A 24,238-nucleotide genomic window follows, 5' to 3' on the forward strand; every position below is an offset into this window, starting at 1 on the left:
CGGCGTCTAGCACCAAGGCACTAGAATTGGATTCCAACTTCAATATGCTCCCCAGTCTATTCTGAGCGCACTTGTTTCTGTTTCAATCAATTTGTATGACCTAAATAGAGATAAAAACAGGGAAATTATGAACAAAGAAAAGAAAATAAATAAAACAATATTGAAATCGAAGGATATTAAATATCGGGTTGCTCCCAAAGTGCTTCTTTAACGTCACTATCTTGACGGTTCAATTCTGCTATGTCAGCAGATGAGTAATCCTCTGGCGATCAACTTCGCCACCAAGATAAGACTTCAACCGCTGGCCATTAACAGTGAACCTCTTGTCGAAATCCTCTTCCTTGATTTCCACATAACCGTAGGGAGACACTTTATTTACCAAAAATGATCCAGACCACTGGGATTTCAACTTTTCGAAAAATATCTTGAGCCTTAAATTAAAAAGAAGGACTTTCTGGCCTGGCTCAAATTTTTTGGTGGCTATTTTCTTATCATGCAACACCTTTGTTTTCTCCTTGTAGAGCTTGGCATTTTCATAAGCTGTTGTTCGAAATTCATCAAGCTCACTGAGTTGGAGGAGCCTCTTCTCTCCTACAACTTTTGCATCAAAGTTTAGGAACTTAGTAGCCCAATAAGTTCTGTGCTCCAACTCCACTGGCAAGTGACAGGCTTTGTCATAGACTAATTGATATGGGAACATTCCAATAGGAGTCTTGAAGGCTGTACGGTAAGCCCAAAGAGCATCATCAATCTTCCTAACCCAGTCCTTCCTTGAAGCACTGATAGTCTTCCCTAGAATCTATTTGAGCTCTCTGTTAGAGACCTCCACCTGTCCACTTATCTGAGAGTGATAGGAGGTATGATGCATGCACATCTTTAGTAGTTTTTAGTTGTTATTTCTTTAAATAAAGGTAGTGATTTATTATTTTTATTAGGACTTTCATGCTTTTAATCAATGGTCTTAGAATTTCTTTTCTTGAATTAAGTTAGAGATTTTCTTTGCTTTAATTAAATTTTTTTTGGTGCTTTGATCAATAATTTTTGGAGTTGCTTTGTGCTTTTAAGTTTAGAAATTGATTTAAGGATGCTAAGCAAGAACAAAGAAAGAGATAGACAAAACAAGGATAAAAAAAAGAACAAAGAAAGAAGCTTAAGAAACACTTTGAAGCTCTTGGCTACATTTTGAAGCCTTAGGACACACTTTTCCAAGACCAAAATCAACAAAATTTAGCCTGGAAGCTTTGCCGTCCAACGTGATGGAAGTAGCGTCCAACGGCGATCATGCGTATGCACAATTAGAGCTAAAAAAGAAATCATGCGTATGCATGCATCATGCATACGCATGTTTTGGTACAAAAAGGGGTGTTGTGCGTACGCATCCTTCATGCATACGCGCAAATGGTGAAATAAGTAAAATCATGCGTACGCATGACCCATAGGTACGCATGACCCCCGTTTCACGCCCCACGCTAGTTTATTGGCATCCTACACTGAAGCAATACAAAAGCATATTTTGGGCCAAATTTGGAAGATAGTTGCAGGCATCCCACGTCCTTCAAATGGCGTGGCACGGCAAAGCAAAACAGAGACCAAATTGAGTCATTCTTGGAGGAAAAAGTGTGGCGTCCAATGTGGTTTCCAAATGGCTGGTTTATACCATCTTGCGACGCTGAACAAGACTTGGTTTAGGTTGGATAAGCCGTTGGTGAGTGCATTCGTGGTGGCGTCCGGAAACGCACACGTTTCATGCGCTGTTCGGTGAGTGTAAGATTACACTGCAGGACATGACGTAACAGTTAGGGCTGCTAATCGATGGACATTATGTCAATTACGTCATCACCACTATCATCGGAAATTATGTTCGACTCCACATCATCATCGTCATCATCATCCCACAGTACATCGTCTATACCATCCCGTGCTCCACCTTGTAATGAAACCGGTACCGTATCAGTAATACCTACTTCTCAGTCACCATTGCAGTTTAGATCAGCTGCGAAGGACGGGAAGGCAACCACGGATGAAAAGGCACAAACAGGCCTCGAACTAGAGCAGGTTGCTGTTGCTGGAGGTTGATAATTTTGGTTCAAACCTCCTGAGCTAGAGACCACATCTACAAGCTTGGCCAACAGCTCAGGGGTCCTGACCTCAGAAAACTACCGACGACAATGAAAACAAAACTTGCAAATCATCGTCACTCCCTATGACAAACGAATCGTATTTCACATCATCCCGCAAAATTAAAATTGGAATTCTATAGAATAACTTCTGAACCCGTTTCATGCCTTACAACCCCAGTTTTTGGATTATAGAATTCAGGAACTCAGCAAAGCTTGTTGAAGGTTTTAGGAGAATACTAAGGGGATCTTTATCAGTAAACTTAATTCTAGAACATGTTTTTTTCTTAATCGACTCTGTATAGTGCACCAATACTAAAAAACTATCTTCACTAGCCATTGTGTTTCACTCTTATAAGAAATTCACGTTCATATCATATTTATATAGGTTGGCCTCACACTAAATCGAATTTGCTTAGTTCGATTTATGAATGCATAGTAATTCGAATCAATTCCATTCGAATTATATAAGGACAAAACTAGGAGTAAATCAAAACAGCTTGTTTCGAATTACTACGAACGTTACATGCATGCATAAATCGAATCAACATGATTTGATTTACTATGAGACATTATATGGATGCATAAATTGACTCAAGCAGCTTCGATTTGCATTTTTCTTGATAATTCGAATTGGACAGCTTCGATTTACTATAAAAATTGGCAAATCGAATAAAACTCATTCGATTTATATAGAAACGTACATTTAGTAGATCTATGTAACGTTTTCAGATTTAGGTGAATTGTATAATATTGAGTTGGGTTTGATTTAATAGTAAAATATATATATACTTATTAATTTTTTTTTCTAAACACACTCAGGTGGGTAAATCCCTAAACACAACCCTTAATTATCTCATTCTTACTGTAAATAAGATAACGGTTCAACTAGGTATCCTTTAAAAATAGTACAATATTCAACCTTTTATTACAATAATTAAAAAAAATTAAAACAAACACAACTAAAAATTATGAATAGATTTACTGTCTTTTTAAAATTAAATACACATTCAAAATACAATCTAAAAAAACTGAAATTTAAAATTTAAATTTTAAATTTCTGTTTCAGATTTAATATATTTAATTATTAATATATTATAATTTAAATACATATCTAAAAATCAAATTATTCAAAATTCAAAATTTTGATTTTAAAATTATAAAATAAACCTTAAACTATCAAATTATTAATTAAACTCGTACAAAACACTCAAAGAAGTAGAGAAGTCACATTTGTGCTATGTCGAAAATCCAAGCGCACATGGAAAACTCAGAGATGCACATCGAGAAGTCATCCTCCGCTGTCGTTCATCGGTGCCACCTTTCTCTTCCGCGCTCATCCTCAACGCTGCCTTCCTCCTTTTCGACGCTCATTTACAACGCTGTCTTTTTAATGTTTAAATTTAAATTTTAGATTTATGATTTTGGATGTGTTTTAAAAATATTTTCTGTATAACTTCATAATTTTAGATGTGTTACAATTATTTTTTAATGTTTAAATTTAGATTTTAGATTTATGATTTTGGATGTGTTTCAAAAATATTTTCTATATAACTTCATAATTTTAGATGTGTTACAATTATTTTTTAATGTTTAAATTTAGAATTTAGATTTATGATTTTATATTTTCTGTATAACTTCATAATTTTAGATGTGTTACATTTGTTTTTTAATGTTTAAATTTAAATTTTAGATTTATGATTTTGGATGTGTTTTAAAAATATTTTTTGTATAACTTAATATTTTAGATATGTTACAATTGAAAAAGAAACTACAATTGAAAATATTTTAGTTTATGTATATAATTATATTCGACCATTCATAATTGTATTATTAACATTTATATTGTATTATTAAAGTTGACTGATTTTAGATATGTTTTAAAAATATTTTGTATAAAATATCATACTATCAGATGTGTTATAATCGAAAAATAACAACACAATTTTAAATTAATTGTTGATTATAATAATTTTGAAAACTAATAAGCATCGAAAAAAATTAACTGATAATTTAAATAATAAATATTATATTCATTTGATCGAATAAAAAATTAAAAGATTAATTGTATTATTAACATTTAAATTTAAATATTTAAAGTTAGCCTAATTTTAGATGTGTTTTAAAAATATTTTGAATAAAATATCATACTATCATGTGTTATAATTGATAAATAACAACAGAATTTTTATAACCATATCAACTACATCTTCTCTCTTAAATTTCAGATTTTTTTTTTCTTCTTTGTTCAAACTACTTACGTAGAAAGTACTTTATTTGCAACAACTTTATTAATAAAATTAAATAAGATCAACCTTGTTCCAATTAAATCAGTAGAGTATTTTTATATTTAAATTAAAATATAATTAAAAATGTTGAACATGATATTTCTTAACAAATTACATAAACACATGTGTGGAAAATAATGATACCTTTCACCAATGCAAAATGAGAGAGTGCTTCAGCTGGAAGGTGGTGATGGTCTTCACCAATGAAGACGAGATGGAGGATTCAGCTGGCAGCATCCTTTTTGGTTTGGGATTCACTAATGCGTGTGAATGTCTCGTAGAATAAAGAATTTAAAAAACTGCATCAGTTATGTGAAGTTACGAAAGTAAAGCAAAGTCACCGTAACCACCAAGGAAGTGGGTGGGTTTTAAAATTTAAATTTAAATTAAAATCTAATTATAAATATGTATCTAAAAAATAGGAACATGTTACACTAAAAAAATAATTAAATATTATTTAAATCTGATTAAAGGCTGATTAGTATTGTACAACTAGTATTTCCCATAAGATAAATAATGAATTATAAAAAACATATATGTGAAAATAATAATTTTATTTCAAAAAAGGTCCTTTTTTTGTTCATTTGTTTGTTTACAGATATAGGACATTGAGACAGGGACACTGAGACACAAAATCGTGTTTGGCAGAGGAAATATGGACAGAAATAATGTATCCAGAGACAATGAATGACACAGAGACACTAACAAGAGACACAACTTATTTTTTATTTTTTTTCGTTATTCTTGTTAATTTTTATAATTATATTTTTTATCGTTATATTTTTCATCTCAAATTTTTTAAATGAAAAAAAATGAGAATAAATTAAATTTTCATAATTTATTCTAATTTATAACCAAATAAAATACAAAAATACAAAATTTTGTCCATCAATATTTTATCCTATCTTATTCTCAGTGTCTTATCCTATCATATTCTTAAAACAAACGGAGCCTATAAAAGGTCCATTTGAGTTGTTGAAAACTTGAAATAGCGTCATTGCTTACATAATGATAATCTTACCGCGACAAGCATGGCCTATAAAATAAAGAAAGTAATAAAATCAATACCTATCCTAAAATGGGAAGATGAAGAACAAACCCAAAGGCCATGTGATAGTTCTTCCGTATCCAGCCCAAGGGCACATCAACCCGCTCCTTCAATTCGCAAAAGTTTTAGTCACCAAAGGCCTCAAGGCCACATTAGCCACAACCCCATACACAATCAACAACATACATGAACCAACCGTTGCTATTGAACCCATCTCAGATGGCTATGATGAGGGTGGCTTCACCCATGCTCCAAGCGTTGAATCCTACATTGAGTCCTTTAGATCAGCTGGTTCCAAAACATTATCAGAGCTTATAATTAAGTTGAGACACTCGTCATGTGCCGTGAACTGTATTGTATATGACTCTATGCTTACTTGGGCACTTGATGTGGCAAAACAGTTTGGTATCTATGGTGCTGTGTTCTTGACGAATTCTGCTTCTGTGTGTTCTATTTATTGGGAAATGAAATTGGGAAACTTGGTTTTTCCTTTGGAGAAATGGGTGTTTCCGATTTCAATTCCTGGGCTTCCTCCTCTTGGGGTTTCTGATTTGCCTAGCTTTGTTGCAAGACCTGATGATCACAAAGCTTATCTGGATGCTATCATGGGAATATTTGAGACTTTGAAGAACAATGACTGGGTATTCTGCAACACTTTTCAGGAACTCGAAAGTGAGGCAAGTGTTTTTTGTTTTTCGTCCACCTTGTTTTACTTTTATAAATCCAATTCATTACTAACCAATTTAGGTGTATAAGGATCATAGTTTTTTACAATGACACTATTCATGTAAAATATCAAAATCATTTTTTAAGATTAAAATAACGCACATTTTAGTTTATTTTATCAAAATATTTATCAATAATTATTATAATTATATATAAATAAATAATTATTATTTAGTTGATTTAAATAATAATACAAAATATATATTTATTATTGTTGTAATAAATTTTAATAGTGATACTTTTTTAATATCTAAAAACACTTTTTAATGTGAAAAATAAAAGTAAAAGGTATTGCAAAAATATTTAAAAAATGTGATCTTAATTTTAGAAAAAAATTTTTTTAAGTGTTGCGAATGTTGTATTACCATAATGATAATTACAATAAAGAATATCATTTATAAGATGTTATTTTTTTATTCCTGGCATCATTATATGATTGTGAGATGTGAAAAATATAAAAGGTTTGGTTAGTAGAGCTTAAACATAAAGGCCAAATGGGTGATAGTTAATAAACTACATGAAATTTTAGACGTATGAATGAAATTCAACGATTTTTTCTTTAACAATTTTTGTTGTTTTGTGTTCCTTTCTGTATCATTTTATCAGATAATGGGCATATAATTTAGTTAGAACTCCATGAAAATTTAGAATAAGTATGAACATTATGGGAATAAATTTATATCTGAAATTCTTCGCTTCTCTGAAAAGTTAATGCAGAGTACAAGCGCAATACAAGTTTATCAGAGAACAAGTTGTATTGAATTAATATTTACAATTGATAAACATAAGTTGCATCTCATCTTGACTATCATAAAAGAAACCACCCTATAGTGAGGTAGTTAACAACTTCAGATATAACTCTTGTTTTTATAACAAATGAGAACATAAAAACCATGTCTTATCCATTGTCGTCTTTGGATCCATGTAGGGTTATGTTAAGCTTGCGACAACCAAGGTAAAACTTCGTCGTGTCCAAATGGATGGACACAACGCAATGACATCTTTGATTTATGTAGTCAACCTTACCTAATGGGAAATAGTTATGTTAAGATATATTAAGGTAAAAACTGCAAAATAAAAATTCGATAAGAGACCTTTTCAATTCATGACTGCACAATAATCTCATGTCTTTTGTCTTACTGAAGGCTTTAGATGGTACATGGCCAGTTATACCAGTAGGACCAATGGTTCCATCAGCATATCTACACCAACGAAATTCAGAAGACACAGCTTATGGAGCCACACTGTGGAATCCAACTAGAAATAAAAGCTACATGACATGGTTAGGTACAAAGCCGCCAAGGTCTGTAGTTTATGTATCATTCGGAAGCATGGCAACAACAACAGCTAAACAAGCCGAAGAAATCGCAAACGGCTTAAAGGCCAGCAAGAAGAATTTCATATGGGTGGTGAAAGAATCTTGGGAGATATTACCAAAGGGATTTATGAGTGGACTCGGTGATGCAGGGTTGGTGGTGACGTGGTGCAACCAATTGGAGGTGCTGTCTCACCCGGCCGTCGGCTGCTTTGTAACGCATTGTGGATGGAACTCAGTATTGGAGGCACTGAGTATAGGGGTGCCGATGGTCACGGTGGCTCAATGGAGTGATCAACCTACAAATGCTAAGCTTGTTGAAGTGGTGTGGGGAGTGGGAACAAGAGCTGAGAAGGATTCAGATGATGTTTTATCAGGCAAAGAATTGGAGAAGTGTATAGGAGAAGTTATGGACGCTGAAAAAAGTGAAGATTTAAAAAGAAATGCTTCTAAGTGGAGTCAAAGTGCTTCAAGAGCAGCTAGTGTAGGTGGGACTTCAGACAAAAATATCAATGAGTTTGTAAAGATCTTAATGTTACCTAAAGGGGAAAATAATTAATGTAAGGTTTGATTACTCTCTAGGTACTATAGGTTCATTAAATTTTCAATTGAATCCTTATAGTTTTATAATCAAATCCCTTATATACAAAATTTATTAATCAAATTCCTATAATTTAAACGTTACTAATTAAGTTCTTGCATTGTACAAATACTTTTTATTCAAATCCATTCTAATTTTTTTAATCAAACTCAACATGGGATATTAAGCCCCTGTTTTTCTTTAAAAAAATATATATTGTATATTATTATATAAAGATTTGATCCCAAAATGTTATTAAACCACAAGAACCTGATTAGAAAAAGTTGTACAATACAAGGACTTATCTAAAACGGTTAAAGTACAAGGACCTAATTGACAATTTGTATACGATAGAGGGACCAACAAACCAGAAGTTAACTGAAAATTAAGTAAAATCATAGAGATTCACAGGATACTTAAACCTGTATACTATTACTACTATACATACTTATCACCCTCACGTGGTACATGGATGCACTAAGCATAAGCTTTCAATCTTAGTTGTATATATGCAAATAAACTTTTTTAATGTCATGTGTAACAATCTACGTATACCGTTAATTCAGCTACTGCTGATATCATAAAACGTTTGTGTGAGACAATGCTGAAGAATCTGCTGAAACTGTAGACTATAGTCACTATACACGAGTATCAAATGTATGCTGATGAAGATGTATACTTGTGATGCTGTTATGCTGATCTACATGATATATATAAGATCATATATATATGGCGAGCCTCTTCAAGTGTTTACCATGGTCAACTATTAGGTTGCATTTGGATTCTGTATCTGATCAGAAATACAGAAATAAGGAAAAGATTTTATAAGAAGTTACATAAAATATATAAATTTACCATGTCTCTCTATTTCTGTTTCAGAAACAGCATCCAAATGCAGCCTTGTGGAAATTTACATCTTGCAAGCACTGCTATCTTTGCATACTTCGCCCTGTACGGAAGACCAAAAAAGGAAATATGGATCAGCATCATCACTGCTCATTCTTTATATCGCTTTGATATTAAAGATTAACATTTATGCCACAGGAAACTAATCAAATGGAGTCAAATTATTAAGAGTAGTTCAAGATTGTGCTAATTGACAAATAACATAATAGAACGTTTGCCATGGTGTGCGTACCAGATGAAGCCGGATTTACCTTGACCCGAACCCAACCATAAATAATGACCAGGTCTATTTTTTGAGACCCTTACCCAGTCCTAGACCTGGTAAAATCTTACTACTTCAGGTCATACTAAAACCGGGTCTAAACCGGTGAAGTCCGGGTCTTGATAAACTTTATGTCAAAATATGATGCACTTATTTATAAAGAAGAAAAAAATATACTTGTTACCGATGAAGTCCGGGTCTTGAATTTTTTCATAAATTCTAATTTCATGCTTTGATCTATTTTTTAATTCAACAAGTGTGATTAAAAATAAAACAATAAGATTATAATTAATATAACATAATATTAGAATTAATTTAAAACATATATACCTTTTTTAATCCCCTTAGGGTGCACATGGACGGGTGAAGCCGGGTTCGTCTTGACCCGGACCTGGCCTTGAATAATGACCGAGTCTATTTTTGAGACCCTTACCCGGCCCTTGACCTAGTGAAATCACACCAAATTAGTCCCGAAAATGTTCGGGTCCGAGCTGGGTCTTTGGGCCGGTCGGGCCGGGCCATGTACACCCCTAATCTATGAAGCCTTAGATAGCATTTGATAAAATACTAAGTTCCATTTCTGTTCCCCATGACGGACAATATCCAAGTCCCAGTCTTGGTTTTTTAAAACAATTTATGAAATGCATAAGACGTCGAAGAATCCCAATCTTTTGAGATTCAAACCTGTCACCAACTCTCAAAGTTTATTCTCTTTCAATTTTGTTTGTGCTTGCTTTATTCTGCAGAAACATTCTCTGCTGAATTTAACATGAAGTTTTGTGCAGTTTAATCAGCCTACCTTCTTCTTTCGAGCTTCTAAAATTTCTTCTATAGGTGGCCTTCCTGGAAACCACAAAGGACATAAAGCATATGAATTGAATGAAACGATGAAAGGATGTTAGCATAATCATACCGGAGAATAACCATAGGGCATGTCCAGCTCACAATTAATCCAAGTTATCATTTCACTAATATAACATAATAATGGAAAAAAAAAAATGAAACTCAATTTATAGCCTATAATTAATGATCAATGAATTTTGTGATCATGAGAGACTGGATAACCTATGACAATAATTCAATGATTTTGAACATTGCCAGCGGCTGACTCAAGAAAAAATAAATAAATAAATAAATAAATAAATAATGGTAACAGAGCCTAGTTTTGCTAATGATAGTTGATGGTAGTTATCTAGCTATATTCGCGGAAATTGTTAGTTATGTTAATTGTTGTCTATAGAGTAGTTTTGGCAGTTACAGAGTTGCACTATTCATTTCATCCAATTTAGATAAACTGAATTCTGCAGAATAATCAAGCTAGAAGCTCATTTTCTCAGTTTCTCAAACTACTCACACCTCTGTTTTCTCATTTCCTCTCTACACATACCATCTCTTAGAAGGTATTAGAGCTCTGCTGCACAATCATCCCTCTCATAGTGAAAGGAAATCAAATCTCAGTGAAGCAGAGTTTTGTGAAACTCAGCAGGATCATAAAAATCACAATCCATGCAGTGCAGATTTGTCATAGAACCCTTACTATCCAAATCCAAATGAAAATCCTACATAAGATATTGTCACAATGACTATCTGATACTGGTTCCAATTATCATAACTGGTCTAGATCTATGAACTGTTCTTTGATTCTCCAAGAACAATATCACAGAGATATTGCAAGAATTTCACACTTTCAAGCAAGGTAACTTGTCAGTTGCAGAATATCCTGATGAACTGAAATCATTTTGGGAGGAATTCGAAAAATACTTTATAGGAATGCTAGTGTCATCTGGCAACAACTAATGCAACTAATCATATTGCAGCAACAAGTAACTACCACTAATTGTCATTAGCAGAATTAGGCTCTCCTAAGAAAAACTATGCAGTCTATGTCATTCCAGCTAATCAAATCAGCCAACCTAACGGAGAAAAAGATCATCTAAGGTTTTAATTTAACCTACAGAGTGAGAAAATATTTGGTGCTCGTGGAGCAGATTTAGTGCACGCTCAAAGAGCTTTTACAGTCATTTTATTCTTTATATTTAACTTATATAACAATTAAAAATAGAAAGGTGTGGTTGTAAAGGCTACTTAGTGCAAACACTAAATATACTCTAGGAGCAACCAACAATTTCTCAGCTACATAATAATAATAATAACAAGGAACTTCCAGTGCAAAATTGTCAATGTACGTTGCGCTTACCTGTAATCTGAAGACGATATTTAGCCCAAACACCATATATGGAGTCAGCAATTGTGCCAATCTGTGAAACATGATTTCCTCCATCGTAAAATATAATATATAATATATAAAAACAGGCTATCTAGTATGTGCTCAAGTTAAAAAATTAAAAAAGGAAGTGAGGATTCTCCATGTTTCAAAGCAACAAGACAAATAAATCATATAACAGTATTTGATAGGAAGACTTACTGGTTCATATTTTGTAATAGCATAAACCCAACCAAGACCAACTTGTTCATATAATCTCCGAAACGCCTGTAAATAGTGTTTCTCACAAGCATGAAACAGATGCATATATGAAATATACATATAAAATTTATTGCAATAAAGAGAAAAAGAAAAAGCTGGGTGGGGTGGAGAATAGATTTTCACATTTGAACAGACAACAAACTTTTTAACTCAACTTGTTTGTTTAACTCTTAAATAGTTATTGTGGTTTCTTTATGAATATAATTTTTATCCAATAATGATGATCAGTCATTGATTGGACAAGGATTCATAACTTTGCACCAATTTAAAACAGGATTTTATTATAAACATGTTATTGTTAGTACTATTATATTGTTTTCTTGGTATTGAGAATGAACTAGGGTTATATACCTATATGCGATTATTCTAATTTCTAAATTTTCAACAATTTAATAAAGATTCTGAGCTTAGAACCTATGTGCAGATATTTTAAAGCATATACTCATATTCAGAGTATAGAACTAACACAAGAGTCTGAGTAATGGCAATAATAATTATGTTGGTAACGAAGATGAGGTAAGAAGCAATACTTCAACATCCTTAACCACAGTTCCATCAGAGAGAATAGCATGAATTCTTCCCATAACCTACAAGTGAAAAAAAAAACAACAACAACAACAAAAAACAAAAAACAAAAATCATTGAATTGTTTTGGCACATACTAGCTGTGAAAAGCATGTTCAATATTCATCAAGAATCCTCAATAAGTTCAAATGTTTGGAAAGATCTATCATCAATCAAAATAAACCATAAAAGAAAAAAGTCATTATACTAATAACAAAAAAAGAAAAAAACAAAGGAGCCAATGGAGTTCATAACCTACTAAAACGGGTTACGGAAAAGAGCATTACTTAACAATTGCGAGAGAGTAGGCAGTAGAATAAACTAACAGTTTCATAGTCAAGGTTTTGATTTTCCTCTGGAGAGTAATCAACTGAGCTTATATCAACAAATTTGATTGTTCCATAGCTCTTATTCCTCTCCCTTAGCATATCCACCTGAAAAGACATAGACAGCACAACATGCAAAATACTCATCAATAATCTAAAATGCCGAAAAGAACCACGACCAACAAGTCAACAACACTTGTCTAATGTTTAGATAAATTAAGTTGAAACCTCGCGCATACAGAGAGGGCAGTCTCCATCATAGAGCATTTTAATCTTCCAATCCTTGTTATTGGGTGATTGACCTTCCCCTTCTTTCTTGGAACTTGCAGCCTCCATAGCTGCCTCACTAATAGCTCGAATGTGCCATTGAAATCCTGCAAGTAAGTTTGTCATCAATTCATGTGCACTCATTGTTACATTCCCGGAAGAGTAGAGAAAATCGAGATTTGATGTGAAATTGGAAAAGTACATTAAATACGGAAAACATGAATATTTAAATAGTGAAATTCTCAGACCTAGTAAAAATTGTGCGGTTCACTCATTTAAAATTGTAATATCGAAAAATTTTAAGTTAAATCGAGATTCAGCTAGTTTGCTCGGAACAATATATTTGTCATTCTCACCTTGAGCATTTTCCATTTTTAATCTCTCTACAATCTTATAATCAAATTCTTGATTTTAGGTTTCTTAATAAGTACGCAAATGATGAAAGTAACCGAGATTGTCAATCAGCGGTAGTAACACATTATAATTTTATAGAAATACATCAATTTCAAATTATGTGTAGTAAAGAAGAATAATAATAAATAATAATAATAATGATGAAATTCGAAAGGTAAGAGAAAAAAAAAAAGGGGCGTACCAGGTTTAGTAATAGGATTGGAGTGCGAAGGAAGATTGATAATGTTATGGAACTTGGGAGAAAGATTATGGTGTGGAAGTGAAAAGAGAAGTGACGGTTTTTTAACCGTTGCAATGCTCCCAAAAACAGAAGAAGCAGCATACGCTGCTGCGACTCTCATTGCCATATTGTGATTTGGTTAGAGCACTCAAGTTGGGGAATGAGAATTGAGAAGGTTTGTGTTGAAAGGAAAAACCAAACATTTTTCTTTCCAGAAACGTGGAAGCTTGGGGATCACCCAAACTCATGAGAATGACACGGATTTTGAGGTTGAGATTCTGCTTCGCCTTCGATCTACCCGTTTAGACTTTCGAAGCTTCATCCAACTCCATACCAAATCTCATTTAAAAAAATTTAACAAATTACTTATTAATATTTTAAATTATCTAGCCCTTAAAATTAAACAAAAAAAAGGTAATAAATGAAGTCTTACCTTTTAAAAGTAATACAATGAAAAAATTAATTATCTGAAAATTTAAAAATAAATGACACGACAACAGAATTTATTGTTTTTTATTAGTAGTTTTAGTCATTAACTTAATTCTTTTAATTTAGCGATTTAATAATATATTTTTAGCTCGTACTTTAAAATATTATTATTGGCCAAATAAATAAATTCTAATATTTCTCTTTAAAATATAAAAAACATTTATTGTTACAAACTAATTTATCAAATATGCTAAATAAAAAAATTTTAGAGCCAACAATTCTTGAAAATTTACTTACACATCTACATATTTTTGTCAATAAAATTTAATTAAGTTGATCCAAATTCAACAAAATAACATACACAATATATACATAAATTGTATAATTTTTTGTTTGATTTTTTTTTATTCTTATTAAAATGATAAAATAAAAAGAATTATGAGAAAATGAAGAAAAAAAAAGATGATAATAATAAAAACAAGGAAGAAAAAATTTTAAATTATATAGATTTTTTCAAAAAATTAATACTAAAATATTTTAATTCTGGCACACAAAATTTTTTAATATTGGTCATGATGACTATTAGTCCTAGTATAATTTAGGGTATAGGTAATTGAAAAAGGTTTATTATCTTGTTCCACTAGATCTAGTTCATAAAATTTATAAAGTTAATTTTTTTATATTTTCTATTCTTAGTGAGATGGGATATTGGTTGATCAATTAGATTTATGATTCTTTTATCACAAATTATTAAGTTTATTGGTGAATAATTTTTGAATAAGGATTATAAAGTTGTATACTCTTTGTTTAAATTTCTTACTTCTTTATTTAATTTTGGGTGAGAATTTTAAAATTGTATTTTAAATTTTTTTTTTTTTTTGTTATCTTTTACATACATCTTTATGTTGCACAATTAACATTATTTATATCTCAAGACTAAGTAATCATCTTTATTTTGGAGATTAACTAAAATAGATAATTTGGATGTGAAGTTTAGAATCTTTTTGAATTGGATTTGATGTTTTTTTTTTTTGCTTGGTAAAGCCGTTCGATATCCTTGGATATGGATGGGAAGTGATACCTACAAGGGACTCTAATGTTTAAGTTAGCAAAAATTTAATACAAGTTTATGAGTTTTGAGTTGAGAAATACCTGAGACGAAGGAAATATCTATACCGTTATAATAGTAACCTAAAGAATACTCTTGTAATTTCTCCTCCTATTTTGATGGGTAGTTATTTTTTTTTTATTTAAAAATTGTTGTTATCCTATATTTAACTATATGAGTATATTTATAGGTGTAGTTAAAATTTTATGCGGTCTGAAGAGATCAAACGTATAAATTTTTATAGATTTAGGCTTTATCTATTTTAGGCATGATTTTAAATTATGGGCCAAAATATAAATCGTGTCTTCATTATTAAAGATATTAAAAAATGTTGGCTATTTTTAAATTTTAGTTATATATCTCTTTAGTTCTATAAAGGAGTAAGTATTGTTTTGGTCCCTAATATTAAAACTGTCCCTAATGTAATTTTTGATTTAGAATCATCCTTAATATTTTTTTCGTATTAAAATCGTCCTTTTAACTTTTTTGGATAAAAATACCCTCCACCTTTATCAGCATCTTTTCTTCCACCACCATCCCCCACCAACACCAGCACATCCACCACCAACAATAACATCATCAATGAAATAACCCAAATTCAATAAATCAACACAAATTCAACAACCAAATTAACACACAACAACAATAAAATCAGAAAACAACAAATTAAAAAGCTATTACTTCTGTTGGTAATGATGGAGGCGGGGTTCCTCTGGTAGTAAGGATAGCATTGTTGCCAAATTCAAGTTCACAACTTGAGTATGTTCTTGACATGTACAGCACTTGCTATCTTGTATTTGGTGATGCTTTGTTTACTAAGCTGTATTGTGTTGAATATAAGTTGGAGAAGAGAGGGTTTGGTGATTTGTTAATGTTAGTACACCTTCTCCATCTTGAAGCATACAATGCTCGGTACTTCCTTTATGGAATTGTAGTGCTGGAGAAGGATTCATATTGAAGCATACAGTGTTGGGTAATTCCTTTATGGAATTGCAGTGCTTGCAAAGATTGATCCAGTTTGGGGAATGAAATATAAGAAGAAGCAGATGAAGAAGAAGAAGGAAGTAGATTCAGAAGAAGAAGCAGAACCACCAGAGCAGCGGCGTGGTCTCCCGAGGTCTCCCGACGCCGTCCCCCTCCCCCTCCCCCTTTCCCTTCGTATACCCTTTCCCCTCCCCCACCCCCGGATGCGTTTTCTTTCCCCCTCCCCCACGCGTTTTCTTTTTTTATTTTATTTTATAATTTTTTTTATTAAAATAGGAATAGTTTAGGAATAATATAAAAAAAATATTAAAAAGGATGATTTTAATACAAAAAATTAAAAATTATATCGAAAACGGTTTTGATTTTGGCCCTCAATGTTAGGGACCAAAACAATACTTACCCCTTCTATAAATATAAAGAGAGTTCTAAGATAAAAAAAAATCCTCTTAATAGACCAACAAAAATGCAAAAACAACCAATAACAATTCATATATAAATTGTTGATACTCTAAAAGTCTGTAACTGTTGTTAAACAAATTAATTCCACTCATCTTTTCAATTAAATTTTTAATATATTATTGAATAAATAAAATTTTAAACAACTTAATTATAAGACAATTAATAAAAAGAGTATCATTATAAAACAAAACTTTTTCCTTTCAAAATAATATTGGAACAATTTGTTTGACGGGAGTAATATTTAAAAAATTTTAAAATAATAAAAATTTTTTTAAAAACAAAATATTTGATTTGAAATTTAACTTTTGAGTTTACTCTAAAAATCACTTACATGTAAAGATTAAGTAATGTCTATCAATATTAAAAATATATTGGCTACTTATAAATTTTAGATATATGTCTCTCTTCTTATTTTAAGTATGTTTATGACTTAAGAATACTAGTATGGACAAGTGAAATACAAACACACTAAAAAATGTAAAAAATGTTTTAAATAAGGGGTTAAATACGTTTTTTTGTCCCTATAATTTTGACAAAAAATTAAAATTGTCTTTAAAATTTTTGTGTTTAAAATTGTCCCTTACGTTGAATTTTTTTTTTAATCATCTTTTTCTTATTTTTTAGATAAAAATATCCTCTTCTTCATTTCACTTTTTTTTTTTCAATAATTTATCCTTACAAAATGGGAGTGATTGGGAGGATTAAGGTCAAGGTAGAAAAAATCGAGATTTTACGTGAAATTAAAAAAGTAAATTAAGTACATAAAACCTAAAATTTTAATAAGATTTAAATTGTAAAATTATCAGACTTAGTAAAAATTTCATAAAATCGATTATCTCATTTAAAATCGTATTATCCGAAGATTTTAAGAGTTAAATCGATATTTTAACTACTATGATTGGGATTAAGGTTGCTAATGAGAAAAGTGAAAAAAGAAAGATAACTTTATGTAAAGGATGATTTTAAAATAAAATTTAGAACTAGGATAAATTGTAATCATATCCTGATATTTTATTAATATTTGAAATAAATTAATTTTTTAAACATTTTAATATCTTTTTTATTTATATAAAACATATTAGATGTTTTGTATTAATAAATTAATAATATATTATTTTTAAATTTATTTAAAATATAAAAATAAAAAATATAATTAGATATACAAATACATAATTATTTAAAAAATAAATTAACTAAAAGTTTAAACGAAGTCAGAATATTATTAAGAAATTAATACTAGAAAAAAAATAGGTTTTGGACTATAAGCAGACCAATTGGGCAGAGCCCATACAAAAAAAAAAATATAATTATAATAAAAAAAATAAACAGAGAGCAAAGAGTATAGTAGCCTACTAGCCTTCAAGTGTGTCTTGAAGGATTTGAGTCATTAATTCGTATGGTTAATAATTTTTTAGAAAAATAAGTAGTCTCAATTCTCAACAAGAACGTATTTTTAACTTTAATTTCTTAATAATTTAATTAAATAAAAAAATAATAAAAAATTATATTCTATTTAAAATGGTGTTAAAACTACTGATAATGTTGCTCTATTTAAATAATTAGTTATGACCAAGTCATTTGTGGGAGTCTATAAAATTTATACTTATCATCGTATTAACAGTCTCTAAAAATCTAATTTTTTAGTCCAATTTGCTCATTTAGAGGTATCAAAATCTTATCCAAAATTATCATATTCTGCAAACATAATGTTATTCCTACAAAAATAAAAAAATATTTCAATATCATCCAATCAGAATCATGTGTTTACATAACTATTTGATACATAACTATAATTCTTAAAATACATGCACATATTAGTCTACATTATGAACTATGTCATATTGATACTGATGCTTTGTATCTAATACGAGTTAATAATGTTGTTAGTGCTTATTTGAGTACCATTAAATCGATAAAAAAATAATATTTTTTAATATTTTTTTTATATTTTTTAGTGTATTTGACAAATTTCTAATCGTAAAAATAAAAATACTAAAAAAGTAAAAAAAATTGAGAAGCTACAATTTATATCTTTTTTTAAAAGATCTTTTTTTCTTAAAAATAGATGTTTTTTACGTAATAAATTAACAAAAAATACTTTTATCTTATTTTATCCAAATATAATGGATAGATAAAAAGATCTTTTTACATGAGATATCCAAACATAAAATTACTTTTATTTTTGTAAAATTCTTTAAAAAAACATTAAAATTTTTTTTTTAAAGATTTCGTCCAAACAAGTCCTTAATAAAATGGTTAGCAGAATAATAGAGTCTTACTCATGTTGAGAGAATGTCCATGAATTCCAATAAAAAAGTTGAACAATATTAGACATGCTTGTGTTGAAGAAAAGAACCCTAGCAAAAGGTCTCCAAGGCCTTTCCAAGAAAACAGTGCCATCTTTAAAGACATTGCAATTCTTGGATACAAACCTATTTAAATAAGTTGTATTTGTTCTTCCTTGTGCTGTTATATATCCTACAAATCCTTCTTCTAATGCTCCTTTAATAACATTGCGAATACAATAATACATTTATTTAATCATCAATTCTCATTCAATCCATTTTTATGATAATTGTAGTTATAATAGTTATAGTGGCTAAACAATTTTAACATTATTTAAAAATATTATTAAAATTTAATTCATATATATATATATATATATATATATATATATATATATTTTATAACAGATATATTTTTATTTTTAAAGTAAAAAGTATTATTTAGAGCAACTCGACTAAATTTTTTTTAGATATCATTTCTGATATCTATAGTAATTGAATTGATTTAAAATTAAAATTTATATTAGATATAATATTTAAAATAAGACTGATCAATAAAGAGAGATTGTACTATTCTAAAAAAAGACCAATTAAATGTTACTACTTGTATAATTCATTAAATAAAATAATTAAAAATGATATAAAATTTAAATTAAGTTGAGACTAAATATTAGAATGACAAATTCACATTAAATCTTAAATTAATTTTTATGATATATGATTCTATAAATATTTATGTGGCATTTTAAACTAAAATTAAGTATTAGAAATACTCTTATTACTAAAAAACGTCATTTTAACTGTAATCATAGACATGATAACATGCACTTTTTATATTTGAATGAAATTGAATTACCTCAAATAAAGACGGGCCAACTCCAAAGATAAAATCAACGGTAACTTGAATGGTACAGAACTTATAGTAATGTCTTCTTTGATCGTTCCATCAAGTGTCTTGTAATTTAAAAAACCTAACTCTTTAAAAATAAAACTTGTCTCCACTTATCATTGCAGTTGATGCAGGAGCCTTGAAATTCTTATTTATTAGATTGTTATATATATTCTGTTTCACAAAAAAAATGAAATTTTGTATTATTTGTATGCATGATATATGAAATATTGTATTAATTTAATTTATGTATGAATCATCTTATAGTGCTACTCATATCATAGATACACACATTAATTTAACAAAAAAAATAAATTTTAATTTTCTCAACAATATTTGAATTTATTTTCTGAAAAATTATTTTATAAATTAGACAACTTCTTATTAATTTTTAAGATATTTATTTTTAGTTTCACATTAATTTTTGAGCCCAAAAAAATTGCTGTAAAGTATAAGATATTTAAGTATTGGATAAGTTTGGTCAATTACATTAATTATGTGATATAATAAAGTATGATGATAATGAATAATTTAAATTAGACTCTCAATGATTTGTGGGTCTAGATCTAAAACTTCCTAAATCAACGAAATTGTTTAGTTATTTAACTGAATCAATTTGACTTGTTTTAATTTCAAGGTATGTAACATTAAAGTTATGAGACTTGCTATACATACAAGTCTTTTTGACATACAAATCTATATAAGTCAACCCAAGTTCAACAACTCTCAATTTAAAAAGCGTGTAAATACGCGCTTCTTCAACTTTAAATAGAGCGAAATAAAAAATGGTTCTTCTTCAACGTTTGTATTCCATGTTCTTCCTCCTGCTTCTTCTCCTTCTTCTTCTTCTCCTTCTTCTTTGCATTCCTCCTCATTTTTCTTCGCATTTCTTCTTCTTTGCGTTTTCATCCTCATCATGGTACTTTTTATTATTGTTATTATTGCTGCATTTTTTCCTCCTCCTCATTCTATTGAACTATACAAAATTTATCAGAATAAAAATACACCCAAATATTTTCGTGTTATACCTAAATATCTTCGTGTTACACCCAAATTTGCTGCAAAAACAGAAAAATATTTCCTTTAATGTTGCATTTTTTTCTTTTTTTTCCCTTATTTCTTTCTTTCTTTTAGTAAAATGAATGTAAGTTCACCATCTTCCAAGTAATTTTGCAGCATTATGTGTTTCTTCTTTTTCTTTGTTTGATTTTTTTGTTTTTATTCTTGTTAAGAGAGTAAAAATAAGAAGAAACTTGAGAAGGTAAAACAAAAAGGAAAAGATGAATAAGAAAAAGAAGATGGTGATGATGATAAAAAAAAAAGTAGTAAAAGATGAGGAGGAGGAAGAGGAAGAATTTTAAATTTTGCAGAACTTATCAGAATAAAAATACACCCAAATATCTTCGTGTTACACCTAAATTTACTGCAAATATAGAAAAATATTTCCTTTAATGCTGTATTTTCTTCTTCTTCTTTTTTTTCCTTATTTCTTTTTTTCTTTTAGTTAAATGAATGTAAGTTTATCCTCTTCCAAGTAATTTTATAGCATTATATGTTTCTTCTTCTTCTTTGTTTAATTTTTTTATTTTTATTCTTGTTAAGAGAGTAAAACAAGAAGAAACTCGAGAATGTAAAATAAAAAAAAGATGAATAAGAAAAAAAGAAGAAGAAGATGGTGATGATGATAAAAGAAAAAAGAAGCAGTAGAAGATGAAGAGGAAGAAGAGGAAGAGTTTTGAATTATGCAGAACTTATCAGAATAAAAATACACCCAAAATTCTTAAAATACACCTAAATATCTTTATATTACACCCAAATTTACTGTAAATACTGAAAAATATTTCTTCTAATGCTACATTTTTTTCTTCTGAATTCAACCACACCTCAGCCACTTGATTGGATTCAAAACAATAAAAGGAGGAGCAGAAATTCTAATGAAAAAAGAAGGAGAAAAATGATGAGGAGAAAGAGGTGGTGTTGATGACGATGATAACAAAGTAAGAAGAAGAAGAAGAACGTACAGTTAGGGATGGCAAAATTTCCCGAGACGCGGGGATCCCTGCGGGGACTGCCCTGAATGGGGATCCGATTGTGGGGAATTTTTCCCGCGGGGATGGGGATGGGGGACAAAATTTCCCAGAAGCAGGCGCGGAGACCCGAGCGGGGATCCCCACCCCGTCCCCGCTATTCCCCGAAATTTATGAATTCCTTGAATTATCCTTAATAGTTTATTTCTCATATATGTTTTTTAGTCATTTTTCACACACACATATATATAGAAACCCAAAACTCCTAATCTTTATTTGCATAACCTCTCTTCAATTCAGAGATCCCTAAGGCTGTCCATACTCCATCCAACCTCTTTGCAGCCACCCCCTCGTCACCCTTCTCACCGCATCATCACAACTCACCGTGCCATTACCCTTACCGTGTCGTAATTTCTATTTGCGGCGTTCCTTTTCGTAACTCTACCGTCGTGTCCATTCTCCTCTTTGTTGTCGCGTCTTCCACCTCATCCACTGCTTTTTTCTTTGGCTCGTCGTTGCGTCTCCCCATTGCGTTATTTCGAAAGAAGTCACTATCGTGTTATTTAGACTTTTTGTATAAAATCTTGCAGTTTTTGTATAAGATAGATACTTGTAGCTCTATTCATATGGAAATTAATAATTAGTTAGAACTATTATGTAGATGGGGAATGGGGTCCCCGCGGGAAATAGGGCTCCATGGGGAATGGGGATGGGGATGGGGAGCAATTTTCCCCCACGGCGGGAAATGAGGCGGGAATGGGGAGTAAATCTGAGGGCGGGGATGGGAGCAGGGAGGCATCCCCCGCCCCCGCCCTGCCCCATTGACATCCCTACGTACAGTAACAAGAAGAAGAAGAAGAAGAACGTGCAGTAATGGCACGAAGCGCGTAAATATAAATGACTCGTAAAGACTTGTATGAAAAAAATACGTAAAGAATAATTCTAAAGTTATTAGGATTGAGTTCTGAACGAATTCCTTCCAATTCCATTGACTTAAAATAAGTCTTATTAGTTATTTGTTCACTGAAATTTTGGGATTCGAAAAGTACAGAAACCACATTAGATATAATTAAATAAATAAAAAGAATTAAAATATATATATATATATATATATATATATATATATATATATATATATTTTATAATTCAATAAGAGATTAGTTATCCACTAAAATCTTTCATCGTAACGTAATAAGAAGGTCACTTATGTTATGCCATATATATTAGAGATGGAAGATATTCAAACATTAAATAATATTTAAGAGATAAAATAAAAATAGACAGAGAATGATATAATTAATTAATTATAGTTAGCTACTCTAAAAGAGATGGATTTGACGATGATATTATCGGCCATGGATTGAAACGTGGAGACTCTGAGCGGTTGAATTATGGTCACCCCATTTAACCCACGTTTTTTTCTTTCTAATTCTCTTCAATATTATGTATGATTTATCATTTGAAATTCTCACTTTCTCCCTTTAACACCAAATTTCTTAAGTTAAATAAAAAAGTTACATGCCACAATTTCAATACCATTCAAAAGTGAAAATTCATGTACAGTTAATTTAACGTAAAATTAATTGTATCTGAATTTTCACCTTTTAACTTTTATTTTCACATAAAACATTTCAAGTAATTAATTATCTAAAAAGAGTTAATATTTCTATGCAAAACAAAAGAATATTAAATTTATTACATGTAAAATATCAGGCTTGACCAAGATTGAAACCAACAAATGTTGGGAGGGATAAAATCAATTGTATATTGAATTGTAGAGAAGTTGTCATGTCCAAAAGAAACGACAACAATTTCGCTAAATGGGAGGATTTTGTCTCCAACACTTTGGTAATACTGGGCATTAACAACTCCTAAATTTACCAACACAAACACACAACTCCACCAACGAATAAGAAATAACAACATCATCAATTAATTCAACACCTGTGTTAATAGTTGGGATCAAATGGAAGTTTTTTGCATTGGTAGATAAAGAAGAAGAAAAAGAAACACTACACGCAAGAGGAAGAAGTGTAATGTGAAGAATTATTGTCAGTCTAAAAATTCTCAATAGAAAAAGAACTTCGTTGTAAGCATAGTTCCAACCCAACTAATAATCCTCACATCAAAGATTAAAAATGGTTGTCACAAGTACAAACCCTAATAAAAACCGAGAGTATTTAAACTTCGGGTCGTCTCACAAAGAATTGCAATGAAGTGCTCAATTATTGGCTATCAAGGAACAAGGGGGTTTGGTTTGGTGATTGACAAGAAAAGTAAATAACAAGAAAGTAAATGACAATTAACTAATAAAAGAAAGAAAAAGAACTCTTAGCTAAGACCTAAAAATTGAGATCACCATCCTTGTCCAACAATCATATATTGACAATTATGAGGGACCAACTCATCAAGTCTACTTCTATGCTTGAAGTATGTCAAATAAGCTTGATCAACATCAACCATAAGTCCCAACCTAGCCATTAATTAGCTTAATAGTAGGTTGGTGTCAATGGACATCAAATTGATCAACAAGAGACCC

General features: G+C 30.4%; 3 protein-coding genes across 6 annotated transcripts; 1 reads left to right on the forward strand and 2 right to left on the reverse strand.

The window, feature by feature from the left end:
* Positions 1 to 238: 238 nt before the first annotated feature.
* Positions 239 to 700, reverse strand: LOC112748889 (uncharacterized). The gene has a single exon (XM_025797136.1). It carries the CDS (start codon positions 698 to 700, stop codon positions 239 to 241), a length of 462 nt encoding a protein of 153 aa, XP_025652921.1.
* A 4,533-nt stretch (positions 701 to 5,233) lies between these two features.
* LOC112750681 (UDP-glycosyltransferase 74B1) lies at positions 5,234 to 8,186 on the forward strand. Its single transcript, XM_025799493.3, has 2 exons — positions 5,234 to 6,130; positions 7,325 to 8,186. Exons 1-2 carry the CDS (start codon positions 5,492 to 5,494, stop codon positions 8,051 to 8,053), a joined length of 1,368 nt encoding a protein of 455 aa, XP_025655278.1. The 5' UTR covers positions 5,234 to 5,491; the 3' UTR covers positions 8,054 to 8,186.
* Positions 8,187 to 8,431: 245 nt separating this feature from the next.
* Positions 8,432 to 13,860, reverse strand: LOC112750682 (uncharacterized protein At5g50100, chloroplastic). 4 transcript variants are annotated; one of them, XR_003175968.3, is made up of 9 exons: positions 13,480 to 13,860; positions 12,846 to 12,991; positions 12,618 to 12,725; positions 12,258 to 12,314; positions 11,668 to 11,733; positions 11,440 to 11,500; positions 10,042 to 10,085; positions 8,930 to 9,023; positions 8,432 to 8,858 (listed from the first exon to the last, which is right to left on the reverse strand). XR_003175968.3 is itself a non-coding variant. In XM_025799494.3 (8 exons), the coding sequence occupies exons 1-8, from the start codon at positions 13,643 to 13,645 to the stop codon at positions 8,985 to 8,987; spliced, it is 687 nt and encodes a 228-aa protein (XP_025655279.1). In that variant the 5' UTR covers positions 13,646 to 13,860; the 3' UTR covers positions 8,432 to 8,984. The 4 variants fall into 4 exon arrangements, 1 of the variants encoding a protein (XP_025655279.1); XR_003175967.3 differs by having other exon boundaries at positions 8,432 to 8,864; XR_011872243.1 differs by having other exon boundaries at positions 8,432 to 8,864; positions 9,573 to 10,085.
* Positions 13,861 to 24,238: the final 10,378 nt, after the last annotated feature.

Source organism: Arachis hypogaea, chromosome 15, assembly GCF_003086295.3.
Source record: "Arachis hypogaea cultivar Tifrunner chromosome 15, arahy.Tifrunner.gnm2.J5K5, whole genome shotgun sequence".
In the NCBI taxonomy this organism is placed as follows: Eukaryota; Viridiplantae; Streptophyta; class Magnoliopsida; order Fabales; family Fabaceae; genus Arachis; species Arachis hypogaea.